This window comes from Thalassophryne amazonica, chromosome 17 (genome assembly GCF_902500255.1).
Source record: "Thalassophryne amazonica chromosome 17, fThaAma1.1, whole genome shotgun sequence".
NCBI classification, from domain to species: Eukaryota; Metazoa; Chordata; class Actinopteri; order Batrachoidiformes; family Batrachoididae; genus Thalassophryne; species Thalassophryne amazonica.
Genome location: NC_047119.1, coordinates 59,757,238 through 59,776,682, shown reverse-complemented (window position 1 = coordinate 59,776,682; position 19,445 = coordinate 59,757,238). Strand labels below are relative to the sequence as shown.

General features: G+C 40.7%; 1 protein-coding gene and 1 long non-coding RNA gene across 4 annotated transcripts in view; both read left to right on the top strand.

Moving 5' to 3' along the window:
• The window catches only part of LOC117528955 (seizure 6-like protein), a 284,224-nt gene extending 282,169 nt beyond the window's left edge, over positions 1-2,055 (top strand). For 2 of the 3 annotated variants that reach the window (XM_034191608.1, XM_034191609.1), the window contains exons 17-18: positions 608-713; positions 1,655-2,055. In XM_034191608.1, coding sequence (XP_034047499.1) covers positions 608-713; positions 1,655-1,687 — 139 coding nt within the window. In that variant the 3' untranslated portion in view covers positions 1,688-2,055. The remainder of the gene's footprint in view (positions 1-607; positions 714-1,654) is intronic. The other variant, XM_034191610.1, reaches the window with a different exon arrangement.
• Positions 2,056-13,531: 11,476 nt separating this feature from the next.
• LOC117530102 lies at positions 13,532-15,070 on the top strand. The gene is made up of 3 exons (XR_004566182.1): positions 13,532-13,708; positions 14,800-14,952; positions 15,029-15,070. It is a non-coding gene; the product is annotated as an uncharacterized LOC117530102 (long non-coding RNA).
• Positions 15,071-19,445: the final 4,375 nt, after the last annotated feature.

The window sequence follows — 19,445 nt, the reverse complement described above, 5'->3', positions numbered from 1 at the left end:
TATGCATCATGGCCGTACGGGAATATTTTGGCAATCACAATAAAATACAACTACAGCTCTAAAGGATGAAAGTCACCTAAGCCGCAAGGCATGTTTTTGAAGAGTGACTGAAAAAGATGGGAAAACATCAGCTGAGTCATTGTAGTGTGGTATATTTTGTCTTATACTATCACACTGTGAAAATCTCATACTGGCTCATGCCTGTTTCACAAATAAAACAAAGTAATACCATTATTCTGACAGTGATTATAACAGTGATTCTTCTGGCAGGGGTCAGGACACAAATGCAAATTTGGAAAATTTTTGGATATCATCAAGAGAATTTTTAAATCACAAACTTCCATTTTCAGTTGAGGTTGTGATGGGTCTACTGATGTTCTTTGTTGAGGTGACAGTCCCATCAGTCCCAATCCTAGAACCTGCCTGTGATAGATTCACAGACTCAACATGGTAGAATATTAATATTATAAGTCAAATTTTCTCTCTGCAGTATAAAATGCTTCATGCTCTCACTGCTTTGATGAGGAACAGTTTGTACAGATTGCAGGATTGCTGTCACTGACTTTTTTGTTTATTTATTTGTGGTTCCTCTTTTTGATGATATTAGGTGCCGATATCACTCCAACTTAAGGCTGCCTCTTATTTACCCCCATCCTTACCGACAGATCACTGTGGAGACAGAAATTGACAACCCACTCTATGAGACAGGAGGGGTGAGTATCGTCTGAGTCTATAGTTAACACCACATCATAGTCAGTGCAAAAACCTTGTAGGACACAGTATGAATCTGTACAAATTAATAGAAATTATGTAGAAATTGTTCAGGCCATGGTGTATTGTCCATAGATGTGGAGGACTTTCTCAAATGTTGGACATGTCCAAAAAATACACAGAGAGATCGTGATCGAATCAGGATGCGGTAAGAATGAAATAAGGGGGTATTAACAACTGCACTGACATGGTAACCTAATAAGGACTTCAGTGATGTAGTGCAAGTGTGGCACAGACCAGCTCACACAGCAGCTGTCTGTGGACTGCTTTGTGAATGAAATGTGTCAGTTGTCATCCAACAATGAATCTGAGCCAAAAATAAATAAATAAATAAACAAACATTCTCCCCACCTTCTGTACAAATCGAGGTTTGCTTCAAACCATGTGTGGGCACATGTGCCTTTCCGCACTCACTGAGCATATTTGTGTGTGTGTCTATAATATAGACGGGTGCGTTGGTAGGAGAGCTGTTTTTGTAAATGTAGACACAAAAAACGTGCAGAACGAATGGAAAAGTGTCGCATTGATAATGACAGGATGGAGTGAGAATGTAGTGCACGCATGGGTAACGTGATTGTTTACAGTGAGAATATTATAAGAATGAATTGACACTCACATAATCATCCACATGGTAAGAAATTAGTGAGAACTTGAACGGGGCGTAATCACGATGAAGTATGTATTTGAAAACTACATATTTTTCCATTGTGACCACTCCCCGCTGTGTTCATCCAAATTTTCAGGGAGCAGTGTGTTTATTCATGGTCTTCATTTGAGTGTGATGAGACCCCAAAGTAATAATTCAGGTGTTAAATGGATTGAAGTGAGAACGGGGACTGGCTGAACTGACACCCTCCATCTGTCTCTTCTGTTTCATGACCAGCAGGACACTCGTGAATATGAAGTATCAATATGAGATGCTTCATGAAGACATTTCTACACCAAGACCGACCGCCCTGTCCCAACTCTCCATCCTCTCCTCCTTCCTTCTCTGCCCAGCAGGAGGCGTTGTAAATACAAACACATGATGTCCAGTGGTTGATCCTGTTCTCTCCTGCTTCGGCACCTTCACGATGGTAGCAAGAGAAGATACATAAATCGGGTGGACTGATGTGATGTGGAAATGATGTTAAGGAGGAGAGAAGGGGAAGGAAGCAGTGTGGGGAGAATGAGAAATTATCCTGCTTTTGTCAAACTTCAGTAGTCAGTAATTTAGCGACATTAAGTAGGCAAGTGGAAGAAAAAAATCAGAACTGTGAAAAGAAGAGTAGCAAGTGCAGGAAGTACAGAACGGTGCAAAAGTCAATGTTGCAGAGATTGGATATAATGATGGATTTATTCTTTTCTTGCCACAAATGATATTCCAGGGAAGGCATAAAGGTCTTTGGCTTACTTTATTCCTTTCCTGGTCATCCTGACATCTCCTGCCCCATTTGTCCTGCCTGCACTCTCTTTGCTCCAACTGGTCCACATCTGGCTTTAGTTGTAGTCAAGTGCTATTCAAAACTACTTGGACTAAATTTAGGTCCAGTGCTGTTGTCTTACTCCTCATACAAAGATAGATCTGTGACCCTCATAGACACGGGCTCTGGATTATAAAGAAGATGTGGCGGTTGGCATTTGAACCACCAGATGATGTATTAATTATTTTGATGTACTGTACAGTATACGTGTTGTTTTATTACAGATTCCTAAATGTACATTTTCATGATATGAGAAGAAATATGTGAACAGTTTCCTTAAATAAATGTCAAAACCTGACTAAAAAGTATAAAATAATCTTTCTAAACATGGTGTTGGTTTGATAATTTATTTACCCAAACATTCTGAGTTTTTAAGACAGCAATGTGCCCCTTGTGGTCAACTGCGAGAAATTTAATTTGCTGCTGTTACGTTCCTCTCCTGAAGGAGTCTTTGGCTGTCTCAATTTGAGGGTCTCATTCTTTGTTGTGTGCTCTTCTAAGATCTGGACTTCCAAGACAGCAAAGAGTGAACTAATGTTCTGATCTAAGACGGTCTAGAGAACAGAGCATTTTGTGATTTGCATCATTAACGTATCCCAGCCCTACCACCTATTCCCGAGCAACCTTGACAGCTGCACAAGACAAACTAGCATAGTGAGTTTAACCGATAGTTTAGTAATAATTTTTTAATACTTCTTTATTCTTGTAAACATTGCTAATTTATAATGGTATATGATCCTGAAATTATGTTTGTTTTTTGCCTTCGCAATACCCGATGGCCATATTCGATGGCCATCGGGTATTGCGAAGGCTTTTCGTCCGTCCGTCCATCCATCCGTCCATCCGTAATCAGCATACAGTGGGGAAAATAAGGATTTGATCCTCTGTTAGTTTTGCAGGTTTTCCCACCTACAAAGAATGGAGAGGTCTGTAATTTTTATCATAGGTACACTTCAACTGTGAGAGACAGATTCTAAAAAAAAAAAAAAAAAAAAAATCCAGAAAATCACATTGTATGATTTTTAAATAATTAATTTGCATTTTATTGGATGAAATAAGTATTTGAACACGTACTAACCAGCAAGAATTCTGGCTCACACAGACCTGTTCATTTTTCTTTAAGAAGCCCTCTTATTCTGCACTCTTTACCTGTATTAATTGCACCTGTTTGAACTTGTTACCTGTATAAAAGACACCTGTTCACACACACAATCAATTACACTCCAACCTGTCCACCATAGCCAAGACCAAAGAGCTGTTGAAGGATGCCAGGGACAAAACTGTGGACCTGCACAAGGCTGGGATGGACTACAGGACAACAGGCAAGCAGCTTGGTAGAAGACAACAACTGTTATGATTATTTATTAGAAAGTGGAAGAAACACAAGATGACTGTCAATCTTCCTCGGTCTGGGATTCCATGCAAGATCTCACTTTGTGGGGTAAGGATGATTCTGAGAAAGCTCAGAACTACACAGGAGGACCTCGTCAATGACCTGAAAAGAACTGGGACCACAGTCACAAAGATTACATTAGTAACACATGATGATGTCAAGGTTTAAAATCCTGCAGGGCAGCAAGGTCTCACTGCTCAAGCCAGCACATGTCCAGGACCGTTTGAAGTTCACCAGTGACCATCTGGATGATCCAGAGGAGGCATGGGAGAAGGTCATGTGGTCAGATGAGACCAGAATAGAGCTTTTTGGAATCAACTGCACTTACCATGTTAGAGGATGAGAACAACACCAAGAAAACCGTCCCAACCGTGAAGTATGGGGTGGATACATCATACTCTGGGGGTGCTCTTCTACAAAGGGGACAGGACGATTGCACCGTATTGAAGGGAGGATGGATGGGGTCATGTATTGCGAGATTTTGGCAAACAATTTCATTCCCTCAGTAAGAGCATTGAAGATGGGTCATGGCTGGGTCTTCCAGCATGACAATGACCCCAAACACACACCCAGGGCAACTAAGGAGGGGATCTGTAAGAAGCATTTCAAGGTCCTGGAGTGGCCTGGCCAGTCTCCAGACCTAAACTCAATAGAAAATCTTTGGAGGGAGCTGAAACTCCAAACCTGAAAGATCTAGAGAAGATCTGTATGGAGGAGTGGACCAAAATCCCTGCTGCAGTGTGTGCAAACCTGGTGAAAAACTACAGGAAACATTTGGAACTTGGATTTATAGAGTGTTTTTCAAGACAACCAAAGAGCTTTTACGAGTTGCTTATTCATTCAGGTCGCACAGTCACTCACATTCAGTCACTCTAATCTAACCATTTTTTAGTAGCGAGTAATCTTACATGTTAATCTTTCCAAATCAGTAATCAGATTAAAGTTACTTCTCTAAGTCACTGTGCGTTACTATTATTTTTGCATTGTGGGTCGATAGCAGCATTAAACTTGGTCCGTGGGCAGGGAGTTGGGGTTCGATTGAACTGCCCTCTTTAAGCGAGCTGTGAGCTTTTCATCCGCGGTTTTCTGCAGCAGCTACGACTCCTCCTCACCTCTTAAAGTGTGGTGACAACAGCACACCTGCACCGAGCTTTACAAAGACATTTTTATGCTTTTTTTCTCCTTTATTTAGAATTCTGAGCTGAGCTGCTCTGTATCTGCTGGTTAAAAAAAGCTGATCCTCCGCGATGCGTCAACAACTAACACTATTTTCCACTCAAATGCACCTAAACTCTCTTTCTGAGGACCACATGATGTGAAAACGCAATAAAACGTTCTTCCCTGTAAATCTGGTCCTGTTTTCTGCATAAATAAATGTTATCCATTCTTTGTGCTAAAACTCCAAAGCAGGGGCAAATCCAGATGGAATGGGGGCGTGGGGCAAGGATGTGCCCCACCCACAACACGCCTAGATTAAAGGTCCAGTTTTGAAGCATTTTTTACTACAACTACTAATACTACATATAATAATAATAATAATAATAATTTCGACAAGTAAAATGTTTAGAGAGAATTTAAATGTTAGAAAGTATTTAATAGTTACATTTCGAAACAATGTAGGTTAGAAATTGCAAGTTTTACTGTTACAGTGCTGTCAACAGTTAAATATGAGGTCAAGAACGAGGTCTTCATTTTACTTTCTATAAAACAAGTATTTATTTTCATTGAAATCAAGAAAGGATGACTATAAAGTGATTTTTGGCAAAACAAGTATCATTGTCATGTTGAGGTGGCAGAGGGTTGTTGTTGGCAGCTGGGGAAAGTAACAAAAGTAACTAGTAATCTAACTTAGTTACTTTTACAATTGAGTAATCAGTAAAGTAACTAAGTTACTTTTTGAAGGAGTAATCAGTAATTGGATTACTTTTTCAAAGTAATTGTGGCAACACTGCTCACATTGGTGGTGGTAAGCTGTAGCCACAGCTGCCCTGGGGCAAACTTTTTTGGAACCTAATAACACCTCTGAACTCATGTACAAGACATTTCTCAGAGGTTAGCATGGTGACATCACTTCCTGGTGTAGCTACTTGCTAACAGCTTTGTTTCAGGTATATTATGTAAAAGCTAGTGAGAAACACTTCTACAATGGAAAATGCTGTTTTGTAACCTGATAATGCCTCTGGAGTCATTTACAAGACATTTTGCAGCTGTTAGCTTGAATGCTAACTTTTGCTAACAAGGGTAACTTCCTGTGGAGGTAAATTTGTCTCATTAATATGTGCAAATGCACAGAGGGTGATCTACAAATATTCGTTGATTTGTACATGAACAAATTATGATTTTAACATGAACAAATTGTACGTAAGACAATAGATCGTAATTATTAATTAAACAACTGCAAATTCAATGCTCATATGGCCGAGGGTATTTTAACATTTTTCATTTACCAACTATTTTGTGCTGAAAAGACAAACAATCATACAATGACTGATGGGAATGTTTGGGCCACAAAGTATACACTTATTGTATTCTTTGTTTTGGGGAGAAACAAGGGGGCATTCGCTGGCAACATTCCAAGGAGCCTTTGAAATAAGACAGCCTCGTCGTGCCAATATGACACATGTGGTTGCCGAGTGCAGCCATTAAACTGAGACAGCAACACACAAAAGCTGAAATTGGTTGGAATCAGAAAAATAGCAAAAGGAAAGCCATTAGAGGAAGAGGCCTTGACATCCCATAAAACATCAGTGCTAGAGAACCCACAAGGGTGTCATCATCTTTCCGATTCTGACATATCTTGCAAATTAGCAGAATCAAACAGACTTAAAAAGGAACTCTGACATTTTTCTACCTGGGCTCTATTTTTAGATGTTTCATGTTTCTCTTTTTATTTTTGGATAAAAATGAAATCAACTGGCACAATATTGATTTGGAACACAAACACCATCATGGGCTAACCGGCTGTATAATTTTAATTGTACAGAGCAGCTCTGCCACAGAACAAGCTCCTCATCAGCAGGGGAATTGTAATAACGAGAATGCAGGAGGGCCGACGAGTTTCAGCTTCCATTCACATAGCCGGGAAAAACATACCCAATTTGCATTAAGAACTTATTAGGCAGCCAGATGAGACACATTTAGATCAAATGAGAGGAAATTGAATAGGAATACTCAGGAACAACCACCAAGGCTCAGACCTGCCATGAACTGGAGTTGGCTGAAATTGTTTTATACTTATGTTATGTGGGTAGACATTATGGTATATTTCAACATTCATGTCTAATACAACACAGTGTTAACTGATGATATATTTACCCGACTATAAGTCAGACCAGAGTATGTGTTGGAGGATCTACTAAATACTGATGTATTTTTTTCTGTTGGGGTGATCAAATTTATGCACCTGCCTAATTTTGTTTAAAGAGTTATTGCACACTTTCTGTAAATCCTATAAGATTCATTTCACTTCTCAAATATCACAGTGTTTGTCTGCTATATGATATATTTAACTGAAATTGCTGATCCAAACAACCAATGATTTATAAAGGAAAATCATGGAAATAATCAGGGGTGCCCAAACTTATGCATACAACTGTACATCTCAGAACTTTGAGATTTCTATGTAACAAATACTAAATTCAAAATTCTAATACAACCCCATTTCCAATGAAGTTGGGACGTTGTGTGAAATGTAAATAAAAACAGAATACAATGATTTGCAAATCCTCTTCAACCTATATTCAATTGAATACACCACAAAGACAAGATATTTAATGTTCAAACTGATAAACTTTGTTGTTTTTGTGCAAATATTTGCTCATTTTGAAATGGATGCCTGCAACACATTTCAAAAAAGGTGGGACAAGGCAACAAAAGACTGGGAAAATTGATGAATGTTAGTGCCCATGGAATGGGCAACTTACACATCTGTGATGGCACCATCAATGATGAAAGGTACATCCAGGTTTTGGAGCAACACATGTTGCCATCCAAGCAACATCTTTTTCAGGGACATCCCTGCTTATTTCAGCAAGACAATGCCAAGCCACATTCTGCACGTGTTACAACAGCGTGGCTTCGTAGTACAAGAGTGCGGGTACTAGACTGGCCTGCCAGCAGTCTAGACCTGTCACCCATTGAAAATGTGTGGTGCATTATGAAGTGGCCAGGGAGATATTCAAACAGGCCAACTGGTAACACATCACTCCTAAAAAACAATCTTTGGTGTGTCACGTGAGGTGACTCTACCTGATTGGATTTTGGAAAACCATGTGACGGTGAACCAATTCAGATTGGACACTCACATTGCTCATGTCATCACACAGCTTCTATGAGGAGTACAAAGATGGTGGACGGTGGCTTGAAAGTCAGCGGAGTTATCTTTTCTGCAAAAAAGAAGTAAGTTTTAATCTCATATCATTAAAAAGTTATTTATAATTTAGTAAAGCTTGGTCTCAGCCATCGTGTATGACGGCATCGGCCCCAGAGGGTTAAACCCTTAGCTCTTCAGCAAATGTATTTATAAAGAGAAATTGCATGAACTACACGTTTTTGTTTTATTTTCTAATAACAAGTTTATTAAATGGGGAGAAAGAAATTCTAAATTATTGTTGTGTCATAACTTAATTTTTGTTCAGCCTTTGTGACCCGTATTCATGAAGTTAGATGCAAAAATATTGAAATTGGCCCTATCCTGCAATGATAAAGAATTCTTTAAAAAAATTACTGGATCCGGATCGTGTTCTGGATCATTACCAAAATTTAACTACTTCTAAGTTAGGTCAAGATACATCCCTGGTAAAAATGTCATTGAAATCTGTTGAGGATTTTTTTTGAGTAATCCTGCTATCAAAGAAACCAACCAACCAACCAACCAACAAACAAACGGACGTGACCGAAAACATAACCTCCTTGGCTGAGGTAATAAAACATTTATGCCAGGCAAGTGAACTGTCAAAAAAATGCCCTCAGACCCCAAAGGGTTAACCACTGAATCTTAAACATGACGGTAAATACATGAAACGACGAGGAATACGTTTCTTTGCCAAAAGGTGTTCCATGTGACGTCAGTGACCCTATGGCCTTGGCGGAGGTTTGCACTCTCCGAGTGCTTCTAGTTTTTATACTTTAATCTGTATCAGTCCATTCTAGTTTCGATTATAATCATAGATCTTCTTGTTTCCCGCTTTTTGGATTAGTCACCTTATTTCCTAGTTTTGTTTCCCCTTTTGTTTTGCTCACGCATTATTGCTTGTCTGGAACACATCACGTTATTCACAGTTAGTTTTCTTGCACTTACTTAACTTGCTTTGCACTGCTTTGTTTTGCCCACCCGCACACTCTTGCCTTTCTTCCCTCTTCTTTGTTTCACTAAACCACATGTCTTTCCAGAACCTTCCACACACCTGCCTCACATCATTTTGATTACTTTGCTCCTTATTTAAGCCTTCACAGTCTCACTGCTCACTGCCATAATGTTGATTTCATGTCACTCTCCAACCTTAGTACCAAGCTCTCCTTTGCCATTTTTTGCCTGCCGGATTTTTGACCTTGCTTTGTCCTTGACCTTGAGTTTGTCTTTGCCTCTGACTGCTTCCTTGCTGTGCTTTTTGACCTGTGCCTGTCTGTTGAACCACACCTCAGCCTTTCGCTTGTCTGTTACCGTTGCCTTGCTGCTGGATCACCTGTGTACCAACTCCCTGCTTGCTTTGACGATTTGCTAACTCCATCCCTGGTGAGAACTTGCATTTGTGTCCACCTATTTTGAGCCACACCAACACCATGCCTGATAATGTAGGGAGTTTTGAATATATAAAAATGTAATTTTCTAGAATACGTGACCAAAAAAAAAAAAAAAATCACAATATTCCAATTTTTTTGTATTCTGTAAAATGCATTTTTGTTACTGTTTTTTGACGGTTGCAAGCCTCATCTGTTTGTATGCACAGATTTGTGCTCCAAACATTTTGACACTTTACAGTATTTATACACACTTACTTTACTTATACAGCTTTGACCATGTGCTCACACAGCATCTAGTGGTAGAACGGGGAAACTGCAACTGTAAAGCTTTGCTGCCATCACAGCACACAACCTCATCCAGATACATATTTTTTTATTTCCTCCAATTAAACAATACACAGTTATTAATGTTATGTCTAGTTAGAAACAGATGTGTAGGCTACATGTCTGTTTCACTGGTGCCATAACCTACAAAACACACCTGTGTGAATCAAACAGCAGCTTTTGCATAATTTCAATCTGCTATGAAAAGACAAGAATAAAACAGTTTCCCCTCCTGCAATTTTATATTAAAATTGCGATCACATTATTGTAGCGCACACTTTCACAGTCATTTCAGTTTTTGTACATCTGAAAGGGAGCATAGAGATGGGCCTACACCACATTTTTGTACGTGCGCATGCTTTGTATATGAGGAGGTCCTCGGGACTCAAATTACTGCACATTTTCCATTTGTTCCTGAACTAATCAGAGCAGTCAGCTCATTCTGCATGTGGAACTTTCAGAACTGTGCTGCAGTCTGTGATGTCATCCTGAGGCTCGCTCCCCACTGTCTCACAACTTGACCTTGGTAACCCTTTGGTATAAAGCCTGAGAATTACATCAGCCAGAATTATTAATAACTTCTACAGGTGCACGATTGACTGTTCTCACCACTGCCATCACAGTCTGTTACGGTAATTGCACAGTCCAAGACAGGAAGGCTCAAGACCTCACAGTACATCTCTGGGGTAGCCTTCCTTTCACTGCTGGACATTGATTGAACCAGAGTCCTACATAGGACACACAACCTCATCAGAGACAGTACGCATCCCCAACACTATACACCCTTATACCTTCAGGCAGACGCTACAGGAGTGTGAAGGCCAGGACTACTAGGCTGGGGAACAGCTTCTACCCACAGGCCATTGGGCTTCTCAGTAACTCTCTTAGACCCCTGTCACACATAGCAAGAATGACTAGGAATCAAGCAGAATCAGCCAGAACAACAACAACAAAAAACAAACCTCGAGGGGCAGTCGGGAGGGACAGACAGTCAACAGCTGTGGACGACTGATGGACGACCACGTAGAATGTGGGCAGATCCAGTCCGGACTGAGTCGTGCACACCCACAAGACTGCAGCCCAGATGTTGTTGGACAACAGTACATTAGACAGGCTGCACCAGAATCATAAATAAAGCACTCAAACTGCCTGATAGATGCGCTCGAGTGCTGTCACTCATTCATTCACCCACTTCGCTCGTCCACTCGCTACCTCATGCGCACTGACCTCTCAGAAGGACATTGTGCTGGCAAGATGGACATGTGTGTCTCACACATGACGGATTGTCAGCACTGTGCTCATAGACACAGCACAGCGACGGCGGTGTGATGAGCACATGGAGTCTATGGTGGAGCCCGGTCGGCCCATCAGCACGCGGTATGCCACAGGACGGCGCCTGACATGGGATATGTTTATGTCGTGGTGGACAAGGCATTTGTGAGCTTATGTTGTCACCACAGGGAGGGGACATTACCACAGGCTGCCTGGAACCTCTGGCCGTTGTCCGCCCTGCGCTGTTACACACACCTGGGTCTGTATAGGCGGTGAGTTTACATGTACATTTATGGTGTCATGGGCTGGCGAAACAGCTCCACCATCATTCCTCCAACAGAGTTCGATGGTAAACATGTCATAATCTGTATATTACAGGGGTGACATCCGGTTCAGCTGCATTGCAGGTGCCATGCCAAGCATCTGACACGCACAATGATGCATAGATTCGCAGTGACAGGCAGTGCTGTCGGTTTGATTGTGCAATGTTCACGTTTACTTCACATGATGGATGAGTGCCACATAGATATTGCATATCGACATTTCCTTTGTGCTCCCCTGAACGAAATCCAGTGGAGGTGCACATACGTGGCACAAGTGGGACATACCAGCAGAATTTGACATGCCCAATCCATTTCGGGGTGCCGCCGACCACGGTCAGATTGTTGTGAATGCTGTTATTTCGGCGTACAAATGTAGATTGCAGTGAGATCGCGCTCAGACTGCACAGAGTGCCGTCCAATGGGTGTCTCACCTGGACTGCATCACAAGTGTTTTGCACATGTGCAAAATATTCGAGGCAGCCATGCGAATGTGCCCGCCTGTGTCGACTGCTCTGAGACAGCTGCTTGCCTCTTGTCCTGTAGTCCACAGTGGTCCACAGTTTTGTCCCTGGTGTCCTTAGACTGACAGTCATCTTGTGTTTCTTCCACTTTCTAATAAATAATCATAACAGTTGTTGTCTTCTACCAAGCTGCTTGCCTGTTGTCCTGTAGCCCATCCCAGCCTTGTGCAGGTCTACAGTTTTGTTCCTGGTGTCCTTAGACAGCTCTTTGGTCTTGGCTATGGTGGACCGGTTGGAGTGTGATTGATTGAGTGTGTGAACAGGTGTCTTTTATACAGGTAACAAGTTCAAACAGGTGCAATTAATACAGGTAAAGAGTGCAGAATAAGAGGGCTTTTTAAAGAAAAATTAACAGGTCTGTGTGAGCCAGAATTCTTGCTGGTTGGTTGGTGTTCAAATACTTATTTGCAGCAGTAACATACAAATAAATTATAAAAAAATCATACATTGTGATTTCCGTAATTTTTTTTAATTATGTCTGTCACAGAGGACGTGCACCTAAGATGAAAATTTCAGACCCCTCCATGATTTCTAAGGGGGAGAACGTGCAAAACTGCAGGGTGTTCAAATACTTATTTTCCTCACTGTAATTCATTCCTCAGTCTAATAATATATTTTTTCTAATGTGTTTTCTTTTTTAAAAGCCATCGGAGAATGAACAGAAAGAATTTCATTGTGTAATATAACTGCCTGTTTTTACTGTGCACATGACAATAAAAACCGCTTTACTATTAATGTGGAACTGATGATGGAGTGTTCTTTGTAATCACACATTCTCTGATGTCATGTGGTCATTTTCGAGAAGCTTCTCTGCCTGAAGTACATCAGATTATCTTTATTGATTCCTTCTGACTGTGTTGGGAAAGTGTAAGTACACGGACCCACAACAGGGGGCGCAAATGAACGGACAATAGAATAGGTCAAATAACAACACTTTACTGTTGCGAACGTGCACAACAAACACAACAGATTCCACAATAGATCAAAGGTCAAATTACAAGGTGTCGTGTGGGCAGGCTCGAAGATAGGAGACGCCTGTCCAAAGCAGAACCGGAACCACACGATTTCCTCCGCCACCAGACCCCGGGAATACTGGAGCCGCCAAGTCCCGAACTCCCAGGTGGCCACTGCCTCCGTGTGTCGGACCTGGTACTGCTGGCGAGGAACAAAAACACAATTAAACGTGGGTGCGTCTGCACCCAGCAATCTGCACGGCAGGGAAGCTACCTCCACCTCTCGTTGGAGAAAAAGTCTGTTATCACTCACAAAAATCACAACAAAAAGGCTTTCTATCAAGCAGTCAGGCTGAGGATATTACCTTTCAGGTAGAACGATATCTCGGCAAAGAGGTGGAGATGACGTCTTGCTGATATACCGATGCAGATCAGATGAGTGGTGACAGCTGTCACAGGTGATGAGTGTCAGCTGTCACCCCGGCTGCTCCTGTGAGGCGGCAGCGCCCTCTGGTGCCTGGAGCCCGCACTCCAGGCAGGGTGCCCTCTGGTGGTGGTGGGCCAGCAGTACCTCCTCTTCAGCAGCCCACACAACAGACTGGGCTCCTAAATTTCCATGGCAGGCATCAAACAGTTTTGTCTGCTTTCCAGGAAGGATGTTTGTCTGAATCACCTGTGTGTGACAGGCTGTTTTGTGATTGGTCAGACTGCTGTGACATCCCATTGTGCGGCGCTATAACTGGTGCAGCAGCATGTGTAGTTTGACAGATATCTGTCAACTTTGGGGTCAGACACCTCAGACCTGACAGCTGTTAATCACTGCTGTGATTATATCTCAGCATTTCTGAGTGTTAGTTAAAAATTTATTCTCAGACATCAGAGGATCTGGATCTGATCCCCGGCAGGATTTTCGTCTGCTCAGTTCAGCACAAAGCAAACGATGAAGGTAGGTCTGAAACATCACAATGAGTTCAGATTAAAGTCACCTTTTCCCCATTACAGAAACAGAAATATCACAAGAAGAAACAGTTTCATTATTTTAACTTAAGTCAATCAAGAAATACAATTTTAATTCAGTTTTAGGTAATATCACCATGCGGCTTGGTGGTTAGCACTGTTGCCTCACATCAAGAAGGTTGTGGGTTCGCTGGCCACTTGGGACCGTTCTGTGTGGAGTTTGGATGTTCTCCCCCTGTTTGCATAGGTTCCACAAGTAGGTTAGGTGGATTGGAAACTTTAAATTGACTGTAGGTGCATTTGTCTGTCTACATGTGGCTCTGCGACAGACTGGCATCCTGTCCAGGGTGAACCCGCCTCACACCCTATGACTGCTGGGATAGGCTTCTTAATTGGAGTAAGCGGCTGTAGAATAATGGCTGGATAATGTCACTATAAAAAGTGTGACAAAATATTAAAGACACTGAAGGTATTAATAAAAACATGTGCAGAGAGTATATTTCCAGGCAAGAAAATGTCAAAATTCCAATTTTAACCACGTAAATTTATGACGAAAACAACCCCCCCCCCCCCAAAAAAAAATGAAATAAAAGCCTCCTTGAGAAAAATATTCCTACAGATCATAATGTCATAAAATTGAGAAAAAAAATGGAAATTTGTAGATTTTCTTTTTTTTTTTTTTTTTATATATCAAGGAATCACAACACCACTTCACTTTCTAGGTAGATCAGCACTACATAAGAAACATGCACAGCTTGACCCTGGCTTCATTTGTTATTTTAATTATGTTGTCTGAATGCAAAGTCAACGGAAAATGATTAATTTGTTGGAATAACCAATTCAACCTCGGCACAATCCAGTTTAATAGCGATGACGTGCCATTCTGATTGGTTGAGTTTATGTTAAACCCACAACATGATCCTAATTTGATTCCCTGTCAGATAGGAAAATCACGAAGTCCACATGGGCAACATCCTAAATTCCAAAGTTGTTCTTGTGTGCAGTTGAGTTCTTGGTTTTTAAAAACTGAGAAACTAGTCCAGTGGATTAGAGAATCTTCTTCACAAACTCTGCTTTCAGGTCTGTGTTATTCTCCTGTTGCTGGCTCCGATGATGCTCTTCGGACACACGCCCTTACTACCACAGGACTGCAGCGACATCTATCGCCAGAACCAAACCCAATCCAGTGGAGTGTACGTCATCTGTCCCACTGGAGCCACATCTCGTGTGGAGGTAAATTTGTATTCTCTCGTTTTGACTTTAAGATGCTTGTAAACTTTAATTCCTTTAATAATGTGTCCTCACGCAGGTATACTGTGACATGGACTCACAGGGTGGAGGCTGGATGGTGAGTCTTTCAATTAATGTCCCATCATCAAGTCACATTGAACGATATCTGTAATGTGTCACTGTTCAATATTGCAATTAGAATATGACTTGGGATAAATGATGCAGTTTGTCCTTGAGGCAGCTTTGTTGTGATTTGGCACTATGAAAAAGCGCTATGATAACTGACCAAACGGTGTTTGTAACAGCATATTTCTGCTGATACATGGCTGAAAGTGCCGTATTTGTCGCACTCATGGCTCGTCCTGCGGCACGCCACTCACAGCCCTCACGGCCCGACACACGTGTCCTCTCAGACAGACGTGACATTCAGATCACCTGCTGCGTGTCCACATGAACTAACAGTCCACTTCTCCAGCCCGTCACAAAACAATATGTTTTTATGTATTTCCATGAGGACAGCAAGCACACACACGCGCATGTCCGTCAAAACACGGGACGTGTTCTGCAGCTGTGACATCCAGGAGCAGAAATGTCTCAACAGCTGTTGGCAGCCAGCCACGTCCGCTGTCCAGTCAGCACACAGACCAAGGTATCACTATGTGATCAGATGAGAGGCACCTCACCTGCGGGGGGGCACATGAACACTTGGCAATTCAACAGTTGTGGGGCCACTTTCACATCCAGCTTGACAGTGATTGTCTGCTGACTGTTTTCGTGTTAACAGTACGAATGGCCACACATTTTCTAAGTGCCAAACAAGCGGTGTTGGATGTTCGCATGTGTCACCTGGAATTTAGTTGACACCTGCCGCAAGAGGGATTGATGGGCTCTCACAGCGCACACTCTTGTCTTTCAGCTGCTGGTGTGCAAAAATAGTTGTAGCAACAGGTGTACAAAGCATTGGAAGCAGCTATGATTTTACACATACTGCATACAATTCCTGCTTCATGTGCACTTCATGGGCAATTCGACCACATTTGTACTATGTGTGAAGGGGCCCTAGGTTTTAGTATGTATGATAACAACAACCTAAACAAGCTATAAATACATTAAGATAGTAAATTAACATTTAAAATTACATAATTAACAGGAACTAAAAGGGGTGAGTTTCTCTTCTAAAAATTGTTGAGGTCTAAGCTTCTAAAAACATGCTGGAGTCACATGCAATATCAGTCACACGTGTTGCCCATGAGTTCCCACAGCCAACATTGCCTTAAATTTCCCCAGAGATACTAGATGTGTCAATTTAAAGTCCTTCTGTACATCATTCTAGGTTGACAGGGCAGAAAATTTTCAAATTTGAATTTTCAATTCAATTTTTTTTGCCCAGTTTGGTTCTGACTCTTGGGACCTGGAACTCTATGATGTCCTCAGAGTGCAGACCATATCTGCTGAGGTTTCTACACATGTATGAGCACAAATATGTGGGCAGACATCCAAGAATAGATTTGTAAAAAAAAATCAACCAGTAAGAGAGTCTACGAACACACAAAGATGGATAATGTGCAAAAGCTTTTAAAGAGCAGTGATGTACAGCAGTGTTCAGAATAATAGTAGTGCTATGTGACTAAAAAGATTAATCCAGGTTTTGAGTATATTTCTTAGTGTTACATGGGAAACAAGGTACCAGTAGATTCAGTAGATTCTCACAAATCCAACAGCACCAAGCATTCATGATATGCACACTCTTAAGGCTATGAAACTGGGCTATTAGTAAAAAAAAAAGTAGAAAAGGGGGTGTTCACAATAGTCAGTGAGTTTGTCAATTTTGTGGAACAAACAGGTGTGAATCAGGTGTCCCCTATTTAAGGATGAACCCAGCACCTGTTGAACATGCTTTTCTCTTTGAAAGCCTGAGGAAAATGAGACGTTCAAGACATTGTTCAGAAGAACAGCATAGTTTGATTAAAAAGTTGATTGGAGAGGGGAAAACTTATACGCAGGTGCAAAAAATTATAGGCTGTTCATCTACAATGATCTCCAATGCTTTAAAATGGATAAAAAAAAAAAAAAAAACAGAGACGTGTGGAAGAAAACAGAAAACAACCATCAAAATGGATAGAAGAATAACCAGAATGGCAAAGGCTCACCCATTGATCAGCTCCAGGATGATCAAAGACAGTCTGGAGTTACCTGTAAGTGCTGTGGCAGAAGATGCCTGTGTGAAGCTAATTTATTTGCAAGAATCCCCCGCAAAGTCCCTCTGTTAAATAAAAGACATGTGCAGAAAAGGTTACAATTTGCCAAAGAACACATCAACTGGCCTAAAGAGAAATGGAGGAATTTTTTGTGGACTGATGAAAGTAAAATTGTTCTTTTTGGGTCCAAGGGCCGCAGACAGTTTGTGAGATGACCCCCAAACTCTGAATTCAAGCCACAGTTTACAGTGAAGACAGTGAAGCATGGTGGTGCAAGCATCATGATATGGACATGTTTCTCCTACTATGGTGTTGGGCCTATATATCGCATACCAGGTATCATGGATCAGTTTGGATATGTCAAAATACTTGAAGAGGTCATGTTGCCTTATGCTGAAGAGGACATGCCCTTGAAATGGGTGTTTCAACAAGCCAAAGACCCCAAGCACACTAGTAAACAAGCAAAATCTTGGTTCCAAACCAACACAATTAATGCCTCGCACATGTGACGAAATCATGAAAAACTGTGGTTATACACCTAAATACTAGTTTAGTGATTCACAGGATTGCTAAAAAAGCAGTTTGAACATAATAGTTTTGAGTTTGTAGCATCAACAGCAGATGCTACTATTATTGTGAACACCCCCTTTTCTACTTTTTTACTAATAGCCCAATTTCATAGCCTTAAGAGTGTGCATAACATGAATGCTTGGTCTTGTTGGATTTGTGAGAATCTACTGAATCTATCTGTAAGTATCTGAATCTACTTGTTTCCCTAGTAACAATAGGAAATATACTCAAATCCTGGATTAATCTTTTTAGTCACATAGCACTACTATTATTCTGAACACTACTGTACATGATAATGGCAACCAGTAATAAAACACAAAGCACAGTGGTATACAGTATCCAATTTCTTAAAAAAAATGATCAGGAGTGTTCATCAAAAGCAGGTGTCCATAGTCCAACAGGGGTACAAAAGTTGTGGTGATCAAATGTTTTCTGACTTGCAATGAAAAACATGATTTAATTTAAAAAAGAAGCCCAATTTCAGTTTCAGCTTAGAAAGAAATTTATCTATGTGCAATTTAAAGGACAGGTTCTCATCAACCAAAATGCCTAAGTATTAATAATATGTGACTATTTCTATTTCAACCCCATGAACAGTTGACAACCTCAGAAGATGAGATAGAAGCTGCTTGCCATTTGAAATCTTTGATTTGTCTGCATTCACCACTAACTTAAGGGCCCCTTCACACATTGCGCATGAGGTGCGCATGAAGCAGGAATCGTATGCAATATGTGTAAAGTCATTGCTGCCTCTAACGCCTCATACACCTGTTGCTACAACACCTCATAACTGAATGCTAGTACTATATTTAGTACTAGGATGTTGCCCTTGTGGATACATGTGCTCTAGATTTGGTAGTGTTTATAAAATAGGTATTGACATTTTTCAAGGATGGTAATAAATTAAGCAAATTTCTATAATAGTTGGAATGGCTTGTGAACTATTTGAACTATTTTTAGAAGAAGAACGCAATCCTTTTATTTGCTGTTAGTTATGTAATTTTTTAAGGTTAATTTACTGTTTTAATGTATTTATAAATTGTTTAGGTTGTTGTTATCATATACACACTATTATTATCAGTATTATTATTATGGTATTTTATTATTACTTCTATTTTGTCATTTGATTTTTTTCAGTGAACCACAATAGAAATAAATGTTTTCACTTTCATGTGTCATCCATGTATTTTAACGTATTTACAATTATATGATGTACTTACATTGAACTTACTAAATAAAATCACACACACACACACACTGACACTTTTAATATAAACATGATTTACTGCCCCCTGCTGAAATGGTGTGTGAGTCCAGAATGTAGTTAGCACTGTCCATTGTTCAGTGTTGTAGCTAATATCCATAGCATCTCCAAAAATATTAGTCCTATCAATGTTCTGTTTTGGTGGCATTCATCTTTGACCCAAAATATATAAGCATACCAAATGGCAAATGTCAGCTCTCCACACTTTCACCGTGATCGAAGTTACACGTATGCACGCACGCATGCACACACGCATGCACGGAGAGCTTTTTGTCTTTTCTGCATTCTGACACAAGCAGGTGCTTCTATTTTTACACATTCACAAACAAAGATGGTGGCGGAAGACATCAAATGCAATACACTTTTCAGTCATGGTACCAGCAAAGTGACACTTAACTCATTCATGGTAATGGCAATATGACACTTTACTAAACTGACCAAACTAATTGAATTACATAACACTA